Source organism: Mirounga angustirostris, unplaced genomic scaffold, assembly GCF_029215605.1.
Source record: "Mirounga angustirostris isolate CCGP_5_RB_7025 unplaced genomic scaffold, mMirAng1.0.hap1 SCAF_1, whole genome shotgun sequence".
In the NCBI taxonomy this organism is placed as follows: Eukaryota; Metazoa; Chordata; class Mammalia; order Carnivora; family Phocidae; genus Mirounga; species Mirounga angustirostris.
The window spans coordinates 25,483,875-25,497,828 of record NW_026991709.1 but is presented as its reverse complement, the minus strand read 5'-3'; the positions used below and the strand labels follow the sequence as shown (position 1 = coordinate 25,497,828).

The following is a 13,954-nucleotide window of genomic DNA, read 5'->3' as shown; positions in this document are numbered from 1 at the left end:
GGAATCTAGCCTTGACATATACATCTGTTTTTCATGGCCTGGGGAGAAAATGACTCACAGAAAGCCTGATTAGGGTAGCTGTTTGGAAAATTCATGGAAGTGAATGTTGTATTTGGCTCCCATAGTTCAAAAGGTCCTCCACAGTCCGCTGAAAAGGAGAAAAGGAAAACAATGAAAAATCATTAGAAACACAATGCTTATTTCAGAGAGATAATACGAGAGATAACATTATATGCCAGCAAATTCCCAATTATATTTCTTGGAATACTGGTTTTGACAGAATTTATAGTTTGCGTAAAAGAAAACCTTGCAACTTAAGTAAGGGAAAACTGCCGGTTAACAGGTCTCTTTACTTCTTTTTTGAGAAGAACTTCTCAAAACCTTAAATACTGTTAAGTTCTTTGAATCTCCAAGAAGGTGTAATCGTATGCAGCATTTCCCAAAATTATTTGGGCAAGAATAAATTTGCTGAGCATCTTTTATACATAGGCTTTATGAAATAAGGTACCAAGTCCCTGCTACAGAAATAATGAATCTTGATAATGGAAAAAATCTTATATTTGACATTCTCTTATGAGAAGGGTGAGTAAATCACTCATTCTGCTTTCTTATGTTTTTCTCTTTTTGTTTTTCTACTCCCCCCCCTTTTTTTTCAGTAGAGAGGGAGCTCCATCATCTTGTATACTGAGATGTCTTACTGTTAAGAAAAGGAGACAAACTGAAACTCCTCTTGCTAAATAATTGCTCAAGACTGGTCTGTTATTTAACATTGTCCAGGAGTCAGGTTGGGAAAAAGTTTATTAGACAAAATTCTAGTTAAAACTAAGATGATTTAAGTTGGCAGGTTAACTTCATGAAATCCTTTTTTTTTTAAATTTTTTTTTTTTGACAGAGAGAGCAGGAACACAAGCAGGGGGAGTGGGAGAGGGAGAAGCAGACTTCCTGCGGAGCAGGGAGCCCGATGCGGGGCTCGATCCCAGGACTCTGGGATCATGACCTGAGCCGAAGGCAGACGTTTAATGACTGAGCCACCCAGGCGCCCCAACTTCATGAAATCTTTAACCTATTGTATATTTATCTTCCTGCTTACTTGAAAAAATTCTAAAGTTATATAAAAACTCATCAACTACTTAAAGGATCCTAATTCTATTCTTATTTATATTGACATGTTATGTTTAAAATCAAAAGAATAAAAGTAACCTAATTGTAAGAACATAGGGAGCTGAGATAAGTATATATTTTTCTATTTAAAGGCAGATAATGCTGAAATTGTTTACTCCAAGTAAGACAGAAATCAGATTATAAGAGAGAGAATTAAATGTCTCTACACCTACAACAATGCCTTCAGTCATACCCTCTTCTTGGGTCCCTCTTTACATGGCTTCTGCCTCACTTATGTAGATCTTTTCAATTCACGTGCTTTTTCCAAATTTGTCCGTAATAAGCATTTTAAATTTGGGCTTCATCATGTATATAATTGGACAGAGAGAGGCATTTGTTGTGGTTCAACGGTAGGGCTGCCGTCCCGTCTCGTCCCGTAAGGTGGTAGAGCCTGGTCTCTCTCTCACGGTCTCCGGGGCAGGCTGGTCCAGACCCAGATGAACTTAGCAAGAATAAAAAAAATCTCTCGTCTCATCTGGGGAGAGGACATGGTGTATAAAAGGTAGATGTTTTGGAGCTGGTGGATTAAAGTCGTCACTCTGAGTTCACTATTTGTCTTTTTGAGAGTTGGTTTTCTCATATAGGAAAGAGATATATGTTAGAGATTTTCAGGGTTGTTATAAAAAAATTAGACATAATTATGAAAAGTGCCTACACATTCCCTGGCATATTCAGTACTGATTTTCAATACACACTTGTGGATTTGGTAATTACTTTTATTATTTCAATTTTAAATGGACAATATGAGCATTGGAGGCATTCAGTTACTTGCTAATGCCGTGCACATCCATTTAGTGTCAAAGTCAAGACTTCAATTGAGTTCGTCTCAAGTTTCTCCCTCAATATGTCTTCCTATTAGGTTAATTAAACTCTGCATCATTTCCACCGTCTGGTGTAAGCCCTAGACAGGGTTTAGACTGTGTCTCAGTAAGTGCCACTTGATGGTATGTGACATACTCTTGTTAGGTATAGACAAAGAGAAGGAGAGCAGAAGGGAACAAAATGGAAAGTACTAACAAGTAAGGTCAATGATGGATAGATTTAGAAGGCAGCAGGCCCTATACATAGGGTGCTAAAGAAGGTATTTTAACCAAAGAAACAGTGATAAGGGGGACGAAGGGCAGGTTCTCCACTGGAAAGGGTGAAGGTAAGGCCAGAGAACTGTATGATCTTATCTCTGAGGTCAATACTCTCCTTGATTACATGACTAATTGCCTGGGAAAGATTTCTGAAGAAGTATCTACTACAATCCCTCAACTCCCAACTCCCACTTACACACAATTCATTTAATTTTAGTAACTCTTAGTGTCATGAATTTCTCCCTTCAAATCTCTGGGAAATTAACCGGGAAGTATAAAAACTCTGCAGGGGCAAAACGAACATTGCACATTGCAGATTGGAGAAAACCAGTTCTTCTATTTCACTAGTTTAGATGTGGCCAGTGTGGCCAGTGGATTTGTTTTCGTTTTGTTGTTGATTTTTAAGCCATTATTCTTATTTTCTCTTCAAGGAATAGGAAAATCTCAAAACTGTCTTCTCCTAATAAATAGCTGACATTTTGGAGAATGTACTGAATTTTCACATAATTGAACACAACAGTACGTTATATTATATGTAGATGAGTAGGTAGGACTTTAATAAATACACACCTAGGACAAAAATGTTGTCAAATGTAATTGTTAAGCCTGTCAAGACAGTTCACTTAGCATTTCTCCACTAAATAGGAGTCTTAGAAAATTCATTCTTCTGAAATACTTAAGAATTACTTTTTTGAAATGAATCTCAGATATAATTTCATGTCAAATAACTGACCAGTAAGATATCTCTGATCCTTGGCCTGATAAGATATATCAGTTACGCTCTGTATATAAACGGTGGTAATGAATTGGAAAAAGCACTTTCAGCCATTCTAAATATGAAGACACAAATTATTTTAATGGTGGTGTTGCTTTAGTAGAGATATAGCATATGCTTCTTAATAGAGGGGCCAAAGTACATAAAATGTACTTCTGAGTACCACAGTCATACTGTATCATTAGATAAACGCTCTCCACCCAGAGAATGAGAGTTAAGTAGTCTGTCTGGTCCTGGGAACTCTATTCACTTAGAGTAGTGAAACTTTTTCATTTTTCTTTTTCTTGAAGCTGTTCTCTCAAAGATTTGTATTCTGATTAATTCCTTACTATGCCAGCAGGGATTTTCACTACATACAATATGTAAATAGCACGCAGTATTTTGCAAAGTGGTTGTCAAGGATAGATATTTTCTCTGAGGCATGTCATTTTTAATCCATGCTTAAGCCTCTGATGTTCATGAGATATGTGTCAATGTGAGGTGAAAAAGAGAAGAGCCCAGCTCCCACTTACAATAAGAGGGTTCAAATGAAAGGTATTTGTGGCAAAACAATAGGTGTACCTTGAGAAATAGTATCTTTCATTGATGCTTGAATATTGTTAAAATCAGCATTATTTTTCATCATCATACTAATAGATAAGTCCTACCCTATTACAGATAACATTTTAAAAATTCAAGTTGTAGTATAAAATGGAATATCCCATGAAAATTTTGTGTTCAGTTTATCAAAATTTATGTTCCATTCACAGGTTCTAGTGACCAGCCATGATACTAATATTTACCTTAAATTTATGACAATGATGTTCAAATTTTCATTCCTTATACTCTACATTTTATTTGTAATGAATAGCAATCTAGCCAGCAAACAGGCTATTAGTTTTAAAGCAAAAAGATAAAAACAAAAAGGAATAGACAAAAACATACTGACAAAAGAGCATATGATTGCACTTAAAATGGAATTTTCTAGGGATTTAAATATCAAGTCACACTAATGATACATAAAGCAAGCAGCTCTGAAAGAATATAGCCATCATATAAGACAAGTAAATAGGTACTAATTCATTTCTATACGAAGAACTAAAGTTAGATTATTTAGCTCAAAATATAATGTCCTGTCTGTGAAATTTTCCAAATTAACATAGATTTTGTCTTTGGAAATGGAAAATGGACTAAATAATGGCCAAATAGAGAAAAATTGTGGAAATAAAGAGTGACTTAAAATATCTAGAACTATAGTTTGTATTTTTTTTTTCTTACATATTTTTAACAGCCGCAGAAATAAGTTAGGGGCCTGAAGTATGGATTCCTTTTTATATATACCTATTCTATTTAGTAGGTATCTTGTCATCAATCACCCAAATTGTGTTGCAAATTAACATAATATTTGTGTAAATGGAATGTTTACTTTTTAAAAGTGTTCTCCATACAATCCCCACATTTAAATTATTTGTGTTAATGCCATAAGGCAACAACTGTAGAGCTAATGCAGCAGTAAGTGATTGAAGTCACAGAATGGAAGAATCCCTATAGTTATGAAAACTGAAATTAACATTTCCCCAAACTAGGCACAATGTGAATCCCTAGGAACAAGGGAGGAATTTTGTTAGTCAGCTACTGGTCTGGGATTATTTTCTTATTTAAATGCTCTGTAAGAGCCAAAGAAAGGCTATTAGCCAGTCAGCCATGGTTTCCTTTTATTTCTGCTTAAACAAATCAGTGATCTGGAACCAGAAAAGCTCTGCTCAAATAAGAATTTCACTGAACCAATTGCAAATGGCATTAGAATGAAATTGTTCAGAACGTGTTTGATGGTAATTAACATTTTCTGCTGTGCTAAATATTGCCCTGAAGTGAGCCATTTGGAAACTGGAACAAATATGCTTTGGGCAAATTCTAAAGTTTATACTTTAAAATCAGATAGGTTATTCTACCGTTATAATTTCCCTATTGTTAAAATATGTAGAGATATCATGCTTCCTTGACATTGAAGTGTTATTTTTTTCCCCCTTTTTGACTAGAATAGCTATGAGGACTGTATAGGTTATATAGTTCAAATTTTAATATGGGAAATTATATTAAAGTTTTATTTGTATGTATGATATTATCTACAGAAGTTATTTCACATCTTCTATTTCAGATAATGGTGAGATTGTTATTTTAAAAATATCAAGCCTATGAAACTGTTACTTCTACTAGAAAATCTTGCTTCTTGACCACTTATTGATGAATAGAGGAACACACTGGCAGAAAGGATTATGAAAATTGTTTTACATGATTGAAATGTCAAAATAGCAAGATGTTTCTAGTATTTGGTATCCATAGGAATTATTTATCAAACCAGTAATGACTTTAGTAATTAGACTATTTCTTAATGGTTTTTTTGCATGAGAATGTTTTATATGATCGACAGGTACGGTATGGGGCACCCACACAAAATGAAGTGAAGCAATTATTTTTAAACAATGCCAGATGGCCCAAATTATTGCATTCATGTGGGTTTTGCTCCATCCCATCCCTTCCTTCATTTCCAAAATTTAGTTCTGGTAACAAAATTTTGTTTGACAAAAATGTTTTTATCACCAAAACAAAATTACAGCCAACATAAAAAGAGAGAGAGACTTAGTTCATATCTACTAATATTTTTTGATTATCTATTTCTGTGATGTTAGGAAGCACCAGACACTGGTGAAGCAAAGGTGAATGAGAACCAGAGTTTGGTGTCATGACACTCACTTTTTGCCTCAATTTTGTGGCCAATATATGTGAGAAGGCATGCTACTTTTCTGCTTTTGTTTCAATTTTATGAGTGTCCTACTGTCTCTTAATGTTTCCTTAAAGCTTTCTCCAGTTCATACTTTCTTCTCAAAAGTCTATCACTTACTTTTCTCATTTACTACTTTTAGGGGCACATAATTATGTATTGCCTTAAGTATTTCTTTACATGGATTATATTTATTTATTTTTTCCATGCATTGGTTATTGCTACATATTATATTTCTTGTGCAGTGCTTTGTACGTAGTAGCTATTTATAAAATTTGAATGAATGTTTGAAATATTGAGGAATTTATGTATAACCCATACAAACATCTAACCATGTTAATACAAAAGACGTTACGTGGTGCTCGCTTCGGCAGCACATATACAAAAGACGTTACGTGTAAACTAGCCTTTTGGTAGAATGTAAGTGCACATTCAATATGGTGGCATGGAACCAGTATGGCAATGTAATTACTATCCTCATCTTAATGGCAGCTCACTTGTTATCCATTCTCAAACACCAGTCATTTATCTTTAGAGCTTTTGAATTGTTAAAAACCCAAATCTGAAAAGTCTGCTTTCTTTTTTTTTTTTAACTTAAAGATTGACAGCAGGAAAATTTATAGTTTTAGAAGTAAAGTCAAATTTAGGTATGTTCTCCACGTTGATTTGCTGATGTGATTATGGGAAGAGTTTTAAGTGCACTTGGAAGGAAATGAAAAATGGAAAAAGTGCTGTGTTTGGGGGCTCAGATCCATGGCAGAACAAAAACATCCATGAAGTATGACATAAGCAAAGCTGTAGAACAAGATCAGTTTCCAACTGCCATAATCCAAAGATAAAAGGGATTTTTTTTTACATCAAAACTATAGTGCAGTGAAGACATTCCAGTAGGGGCAAAATATATGTTTGATATAATTTATCATTATATGTTTTTTTTCCTGTCAAATCCCATAGTTGGAAAATGGTATGAAGTTATTGTCTTCTTTGACATTTTAAGATGGGTAGGAATGCCCCCTTTTCCTCTGAAATGTCAGTTTCCAATTTCACTTAAGAGCACAGGTAGATTTAGACTCCATTTTGTTCTTTTGTGTTAAAAGACTCCAAAGGACATGGGAAATCCTGGACACTGCTCAGCTGCAACACGTTAGTGGCTCCATGAAGGGAGCACATTGCAGGGCCTTACAAAGGCACCATTTCTGGATAAAAAAAAAAATTTGTGATCTTGGTCTGTATAGTCAAAAATCCAGGCCCAGTAATTATTATTAAATTATTCTGAAAATAGGCTGGGTGCATCTCAAGTTTAACCAAACTCCTCTTTGATCTTAACATCATTCTTTAAGAAAACCATGAGAATCTTAAGGCTTCTTCCCAAAAATCTGTCCGCCTGCTACACGGCCAATGCAGCATTAGTTTGTATTCTAGTGAAAACAAAATGGAAGTCAGCACCTTTGTTATTTAAAAAAATAAAAATATACTAAAATTATTATAAATATGATGCATAACAAAGTACTGAGTGATTTCCTTGTGAGTGTATATATAACGTAATATTTTGCTAGCTTCCATTTTATTTATATTTTGGAGTCTTCAATTTTTAGTGAAAAAATAACATTAGGCTGAGATAATTTAAAAAGCCAAAAGAACATCTACTTGAAAATATTAATGCTTTAATTGGTAAAATACATGTTATAGTTACTTACTAGGAAGTTCTGGTGGAGGAGTTGGGACCAAAGTTGGTTCTGGATAAAGACTCACATTGCAAATCCCATATGTTAGGCTAATGTCGTCCAATGCTACATCACTCAGGATCTGGTTTTTAAAAGCATTAAAAGCAACCTGCAATTCAGAGAGAGATATGAAATCATTCTACTCTAATCTTCCCTGATTTGATTCTTCTTGTGGCCCAATATTTGCTGGGGCATCAGTGTTACCAACTCCAAATATAAAAGGGCAAATTCCTATACAGTGAAATATTGATAGATCCTGCTTTTTATACTCCTTCTGCTGAGCCCACCTCCCTACTTATGTGTTCATACTAATCTAAATTTTCACTAGTGTCTTCCTTCTGAGTTAGGCAATATTGCCACACTTTCTCTATGTCTCTGTCTCTGTCTCTCTCATGATTTGTCATACTCTATTGTACTCTGTCATGCATCCACATTTTCTGGCAAGGGACAGCAATCTTCTCACAGATTCCTTCCCTCAACAATTTTAGAAATCCAGGTAGCTGTCTGCCTTCTTATAACATAAGGGCCCTAAAGAGAAGTTACACCTACTAGATAATTTAAATGGGAAAAGAAAGGGACAAGAGAAAATATGAGTATAATATGATAATTCAAGGCCAGCTAGTACTGGTCATAGTTCACCCAGGAAGATGGTGTGGGATACTGTGTGAGGGTAATACCTAGAGGACACAGACCCAGACTTGGAAGAAAGTTTCAGTGGTCAGATGAAACCTATTAGGTTCTTAAGGACAGTGGGTATTTTAGCTGGACTTTCCTGGATCCTCTCTTGTGTAGGAAAGACATAAACAGAATACCCGTGATACATTAATTGCTCTGCTAGGCACATTGTATACATTATCTCATTTAATTTTTTCAATGCTATTGTAGAGTCATCCATTCACTCATTTGTTCATTCTTTTCACCTTCTTCACGCTAGGCACAATTCCAAATAAGGGTTATTTTCTCCCTTTCATTTACATGCAAGCTGAATTTCAAAGAAACTGAAGTGACTTAAGATTTCATGACAAAGTGGCAAAGCCAAGGTGCAAATATTTGTAGAACTCCATGCTCTCATTCTGCCTGATAAGCTAACCTTGAAAAAGTGGATCCAGTTATATTGCTTAAAAAAAAAATGCTCAGTGAGTTGACCCAGATTGGCCACTGCAATATAGTAGTCCCCCATTATCTGAGGTTTCACTTTCTGCGATTTCAGATCCTCACTGTCAGCTGGGTTCTGAATCAGACGATTCTTCTTCAGGTATTGTCAGAACGTCAGTAGTAGCCTAAGGCCATGTCACAGTGCCTATAACATTCACCTCACTTCATCTCATCACGTGGGAATTTTGTCATTTCACATCATCATAAGAAGGGTGAGTACAATACAATGAGTTATTTTGAGAGAGAGACCAGATTCACATAACTTCTGTTACAGTATATTATTATAATTGTTCTATTTTATTATTATTCTTGTCAATCTCTTACTGAGCCTAAGTAGTAAATTAAATGTTACCATAGGTATGTATGTATGTATAGAAAAAAAAAACCCATGGTATATATAGGGTTCAGTAGTATCTATGGTATCCATGGGGGTCTTGGAACATATACCCTATGGACAAGGGGGACTACTGTACTTATTTCTCTGCTCTGCCATTTCTTTGTTCCCCTGATATTCCATTTTCCTTTATCCTTCCCTGAATTATCAGAAAACAAAGCTGGAGAAGAAAACTTCACAGAAAAAAAAAAAAAGACTCAGAAGAAAAAAAAGAAAGAAAAAGGGAAGGAAGGAAAGAAAGATGGAAAGAATGTAGATGAAGGTGCTTGTTTTCTGCCTCCTTCCACAAAGTCATGGGGGAAAACTAAAGCCTTCCCTATGACTATGTCTGTCCAAATGTATACCTTCTGAAAGTTACACTCTCTTGTCTGAAATGAACTGATTAAAACACTGTTAATTTGGTCGAACTATTAGCCTGTGTTATCCTGTATTTTAATTGCAAACACCCTTAGGAAGAGAACACATTAAGCTGTTATCTGAAAAATTAATTCACCTTAATGTGAAATAAATGATCAGAGACATCCCAATGATACAGCTCATGGAATTTGTTTCTAAATACATAGATTAAGTCAAAGTGGGGCAGGGAGGATGGATACCGATGGGTGTGGATGTTCTAATGGGAAAAGACAGTTCCTTAGAAAAGTGCAGGGTTGATGTAGGTGGTGTTTGTGAAAAGCTGGAAGTCCTAGGTGAGCAGGGGACATAGGAAGACATGATTGGCATGTGCTAGAAAGTTGCTGAAGAAAGCTGTAATATCCCACAAAGTTTCTTTGGATCTTATGGATCATTATAAGTAGTACTTTCATGTAGTAAATTTTTCCTCAATAAGTGGTTTTATTTTTTTAAGGATTTTATTTATGTATTTGAGAGAAGAAGATAGCAAGAGAGAGCACAAGAGGGGTGGAGGGGTACAGGGAGGGGGAGAAGCAGGCTCCCTGCTGAACAGGGAGCCTGATGTGGGCCTTGATCCCAGGACCCTGGGATCACAACCCCAGCTGAAGGCAGATGCTCAATGACTGAGGCACCCAGGTGCCCCTCAATAAGTGTATTGTTTTTTTAAATTTAATTTTATTATGTTATGTTAATCACCATACATTACATCATTAGTTTTTGATGTAGTGTTCCATGATTCACTGTTTTCATATAACACCCAGTGCTCCATGCAGAATGTGCCCTCTTTAATACCCATCACCAGGCTAACCCATCCTCCCATCCCCCTCCCCTCTAGAACCCTCAATTTGTTTCTCAGAGTCCATAGTCTCTCATGGTTCGTCTCCCCCTCCGATCTCCACCCCCTTCATTTTTTCCTTCCTACTATCTTCTTCTTCTTCTTTTTTTTTTTTTTAACATATAATGTATTATTTGTTTCAGAGATACAGGTCTGTGATTCAAGAGTCTTACACAATTCACAGCATGAGCGCCGTGAATTGAATAAGTGGTTTTTAAATAAGTTAGTGAATAAATGAAAATAAGGGCACTCAGAGGTGTTTTTTTTTTTTTTGGTTGTTGTTGTTTGTTTTTTTTTGAGAGAGAGAGAGACAATGCAAGAGAGAGAGAGAGCACACATGGGGGTGGGGGTGAGAAGGGGCAAGGGGAGAGGGAGAATCTTAAGCAGACTCCACACCCAGTGTGTTGCCCAAGATGGGGCTTGATCTCCTGACCCCGAGATCACAACCTGAGCTGAAATCAAAAGTTGGATGCTTAACCAACTGAGCCACCCAGGTCCCCCAAATTCAGAGATTTTTTAAAAAAGGGATTAAGAAAGTAAAGAAAATGACTTGGCTATATTCAGAAAATAATTTTTTTTATCATATTATCTTAAACTATAATTGTATCACCATTTTTAGAACACAAACACAGGATTATAAGTTACAAGGTATTTTGCCAACCTTAAATTCCACTGTTTCATTTAATGTTACTTGTCCATAATTCCAATTTTCTCCATAATTTCCTTTCTTTTGGAAAACTGTCTTCTCCATATTTTGGTCACTGCTGATATTAATGCTTAATTTATAGACATTTTCACCATACATATAATACCTAGTTTGGAAACAAGCACAAATGATTGGATTTCTACAATATTAGAATAAATGCAATCTAGGGTTCTTCTAAATCCTTTACTTTCTCCGGAATATTTCCTTTTTCCTTGAGTGAGGGAGTTGCTAGGAAAGGGGTGGGGGAGTCTTCCAGCATTTTGTTACTTTATCAATTGGAAAAATAATAGCAAATCCATTAAAACTTGGGATGTCTTCGTGAAATCGTGAGCCTGGCAATGTGACAAAGGCAATGGTACTCATTAAATAAGGAGGTATTTAACATGTGTCTATGACATACCAGAAGCTGAGGCAGACTGGTTCTAAAGTGGGGTCTAAAGGGAGGCTTAAGAGTCCTACTCTTTCTCGTCTCCCTCCTGGTCCAGTCGGGGTGGAAATGTAAAATCCTGTAAAAACAACAAAAGAAGTATTTACTTCACTTAACCGTCAGCCATTTCATTATGTGAGGTATAGCATGTTATAAGTAGAAAGGAACAACTTTAAGGTGAAAATATAAGGAGGAGAAAAGGAAGGTAGATGTGAACCCAGAAGGCACTGTCTCTGCCATAATAAATTATTATTTAGGAAAATCACTTCTCAACTCTGGACCTCCCGATTTATAAAACAAGAGCCTTGAACTGGAGCATTGCTAAGGGTATATCAAACTCTGACTTTTTATGAGTCCACATGATTATTTTATCATATTATTGTAGCCAGATACCACTTTAATTCCCATTTACTAGATGTTTTTATCAATTCACTTCTTCAGAGACAATGATCACACAAGAGTATTTAGATATGCTGGTGGACTAACTCATGATATATGCAAGTATTTAAGCACAGATTTGAAGGTAATTTTAAGAGTTTCAAAGATCAGTTTTTTATTCCATTGACTATACTGCATTTCTCTATATAAGAAGTTACCTGATTTTATAATGGTTTCATCTTCCATATTCCTTTGAATGATAGCTAATCAGATCACAAAAGAACAGGAAGCATGCTAATCTACATGAAGCTTTCTATAATAGCTCAAGCCACTGCATAAAGTGCTTTCTGGTCCAGAATTCATTATTCCAACCAATGATTTGAGTCATTTGAAGTGTGGGAAGAATTGCTAGAGTGAGATAATCTTGAACATTTTCTTAGAGAAATTTAATTTTTTAATTCTTAGCTTGCTGCTTATATATTATGACAGAAAGCAGGAATCATATAACAAAATGTTATGAAGCAAAGGAAATATTGGTTAAATCTGATTTATAATTTCTAAATCCGATTTCTAATAAGTGTAGTTTTTTATGAAATGTTGAAATTTAGTGTTTATTTGAAATCAAGCATCTTCTCTCTTGTGCTTTCTAACAGAAATTTTTATAGGCAATGCTGTATAAAACTCAAACTTGGGGTGCCTGGGTGGCTCAGTCATTAAGCGTCTGCCTTTGGCTCGGGTCATGATCCCAGGGTCCTGGGATCGAGTCCTGCATCAGGCTCCCTGCTCAGTGGGGAGCCTGCTTTTCCCTCTCCCTCTGCCACTCCCCTCTGCTTGTGCTCTCTCTCACTGTCTCTCTCTCTCATCAAATGGATAAATAAAATCTTTAAAAAAAAAACAAAAAAAAACTAAAACTCATTCATTTACAACATGCAGAGTAAGGATAAGATATGAAGAAAAATACTAGTAAAACTGCCAATAGATATATCAGTTTATATTTAGATTGGTAAGGCAAAAAAAAAAACAAAAACAAAAAACCTCAGAATGAATATTTTATCAAGGTGAAATCATGGTCAAATATACTAATAAATATACATACACTAGATTTAAGTTATAAAATGTAAAATGGAAATGAATGCATGTTTAACATTTTATATTAACACATTACTTATACTTTATATAATGCTATGGCATTTCATGAGTACTTATTTTTAGCTCTATAGTTAGTGCTCAGTTACTCAACCTAACAAAAAATGTAGCATAGATACAGAGGGGATGATCCAAAATCTACCCTTTAAATGCTGAATTCCAAATCCCTTTTGAGTTGACATTAATTTTAGTTGATTAGAATGTAGTTGGGGAGGAAATAATTAAAATTCCATTGAATGCCATGAATAAATAATGAAATGGCTAACCTGTTCAGAAATATTTCTAGTTAGCAGCATTATACAACATAAAAACTATTTATGTTTGCCCATGTTCAGTTAGTTATATTTAGAAATAGTTTTAATCTAATGTTTACTCATTAAGCAGTAATATTATATATGGGATTTTATGATGCTATGAGTTTTGTATCATTGTTCAGATAAAATGTAATTATGTGGACCATAGTACTTTATGAATTTTCCATAAATAAATTTTTAAAAGCACAATATATTAAATATCACATAGCATTGCACATTTTGGAATAAAAAATAAAATACATTAATAGTAATATAATAAAATAAAAATTAATAAAATAATAAATAATACGTTAACAATTTCTGTGATATCAGTTAAATTCCTTACTTAACAAATTAGAAGATGGAGGAAATTCTTCATAAAATTATGAATTTTAAAAATAGAGTATTGCTTACATAAAAATTTACTTAGTCTACCTAATTGTCCTTAAATTTCATCTATAGCATTTGCCTGTGGGGGCCACTTGACCTCTATTTAATGTCTGTCAGATATAGCAGGAATCATTGTGTTTAAGGCAGCCCATTCCATTTCAACACAATTAGAAACTCTTTTTTTTTAAGAGTAAGTTATTATGTGCTTATTTTTTTTCTAATATTGCTCCTGGGCTCATTAAGGATAAATGAATTTATGTTAACTCTACAAATATTTAAAGGCTACTATTTTGCCTTTTGTAAGACTTCTCAAGATAATCCATCCTTTTTGCCTTCA

At 34.8% G+C, this 13,954-nt stretch overlaps 1 protein-coding gene across 1 annotated transcript in view; it reads right to left on the bottom strand.

The window, feature by feature from the left end:
* The window catches only part of TMPRSS15 (transmembrane serine protease 15), a 112,852-nt gene that overhangs the window by 54,055 nt on the left and 44,843 nt on the right, over positions 1-13,954 (bottom strand). The window contains exons 12-15 of the mRNA XM_045863647.2: positions 11,384-11,489; positions 10,939-11,089; positions 7,474-7,609; positions 59-148 (exon numbers count right to left, since the gene is read on the bottom strand). Of these exons, the coding sequence (XP_045719603.1) occupies positions 59-148; positions 7,474-7,609; positions 10,939-11,089; positions 11,384-11,489 (483 nt within the window). The remainder of the gene's footprint in view (positions 1-58; positions 149-7,473; positions 7,610-10,938; positions 11,090-11,383; positions 11,490-13,954) is intronic.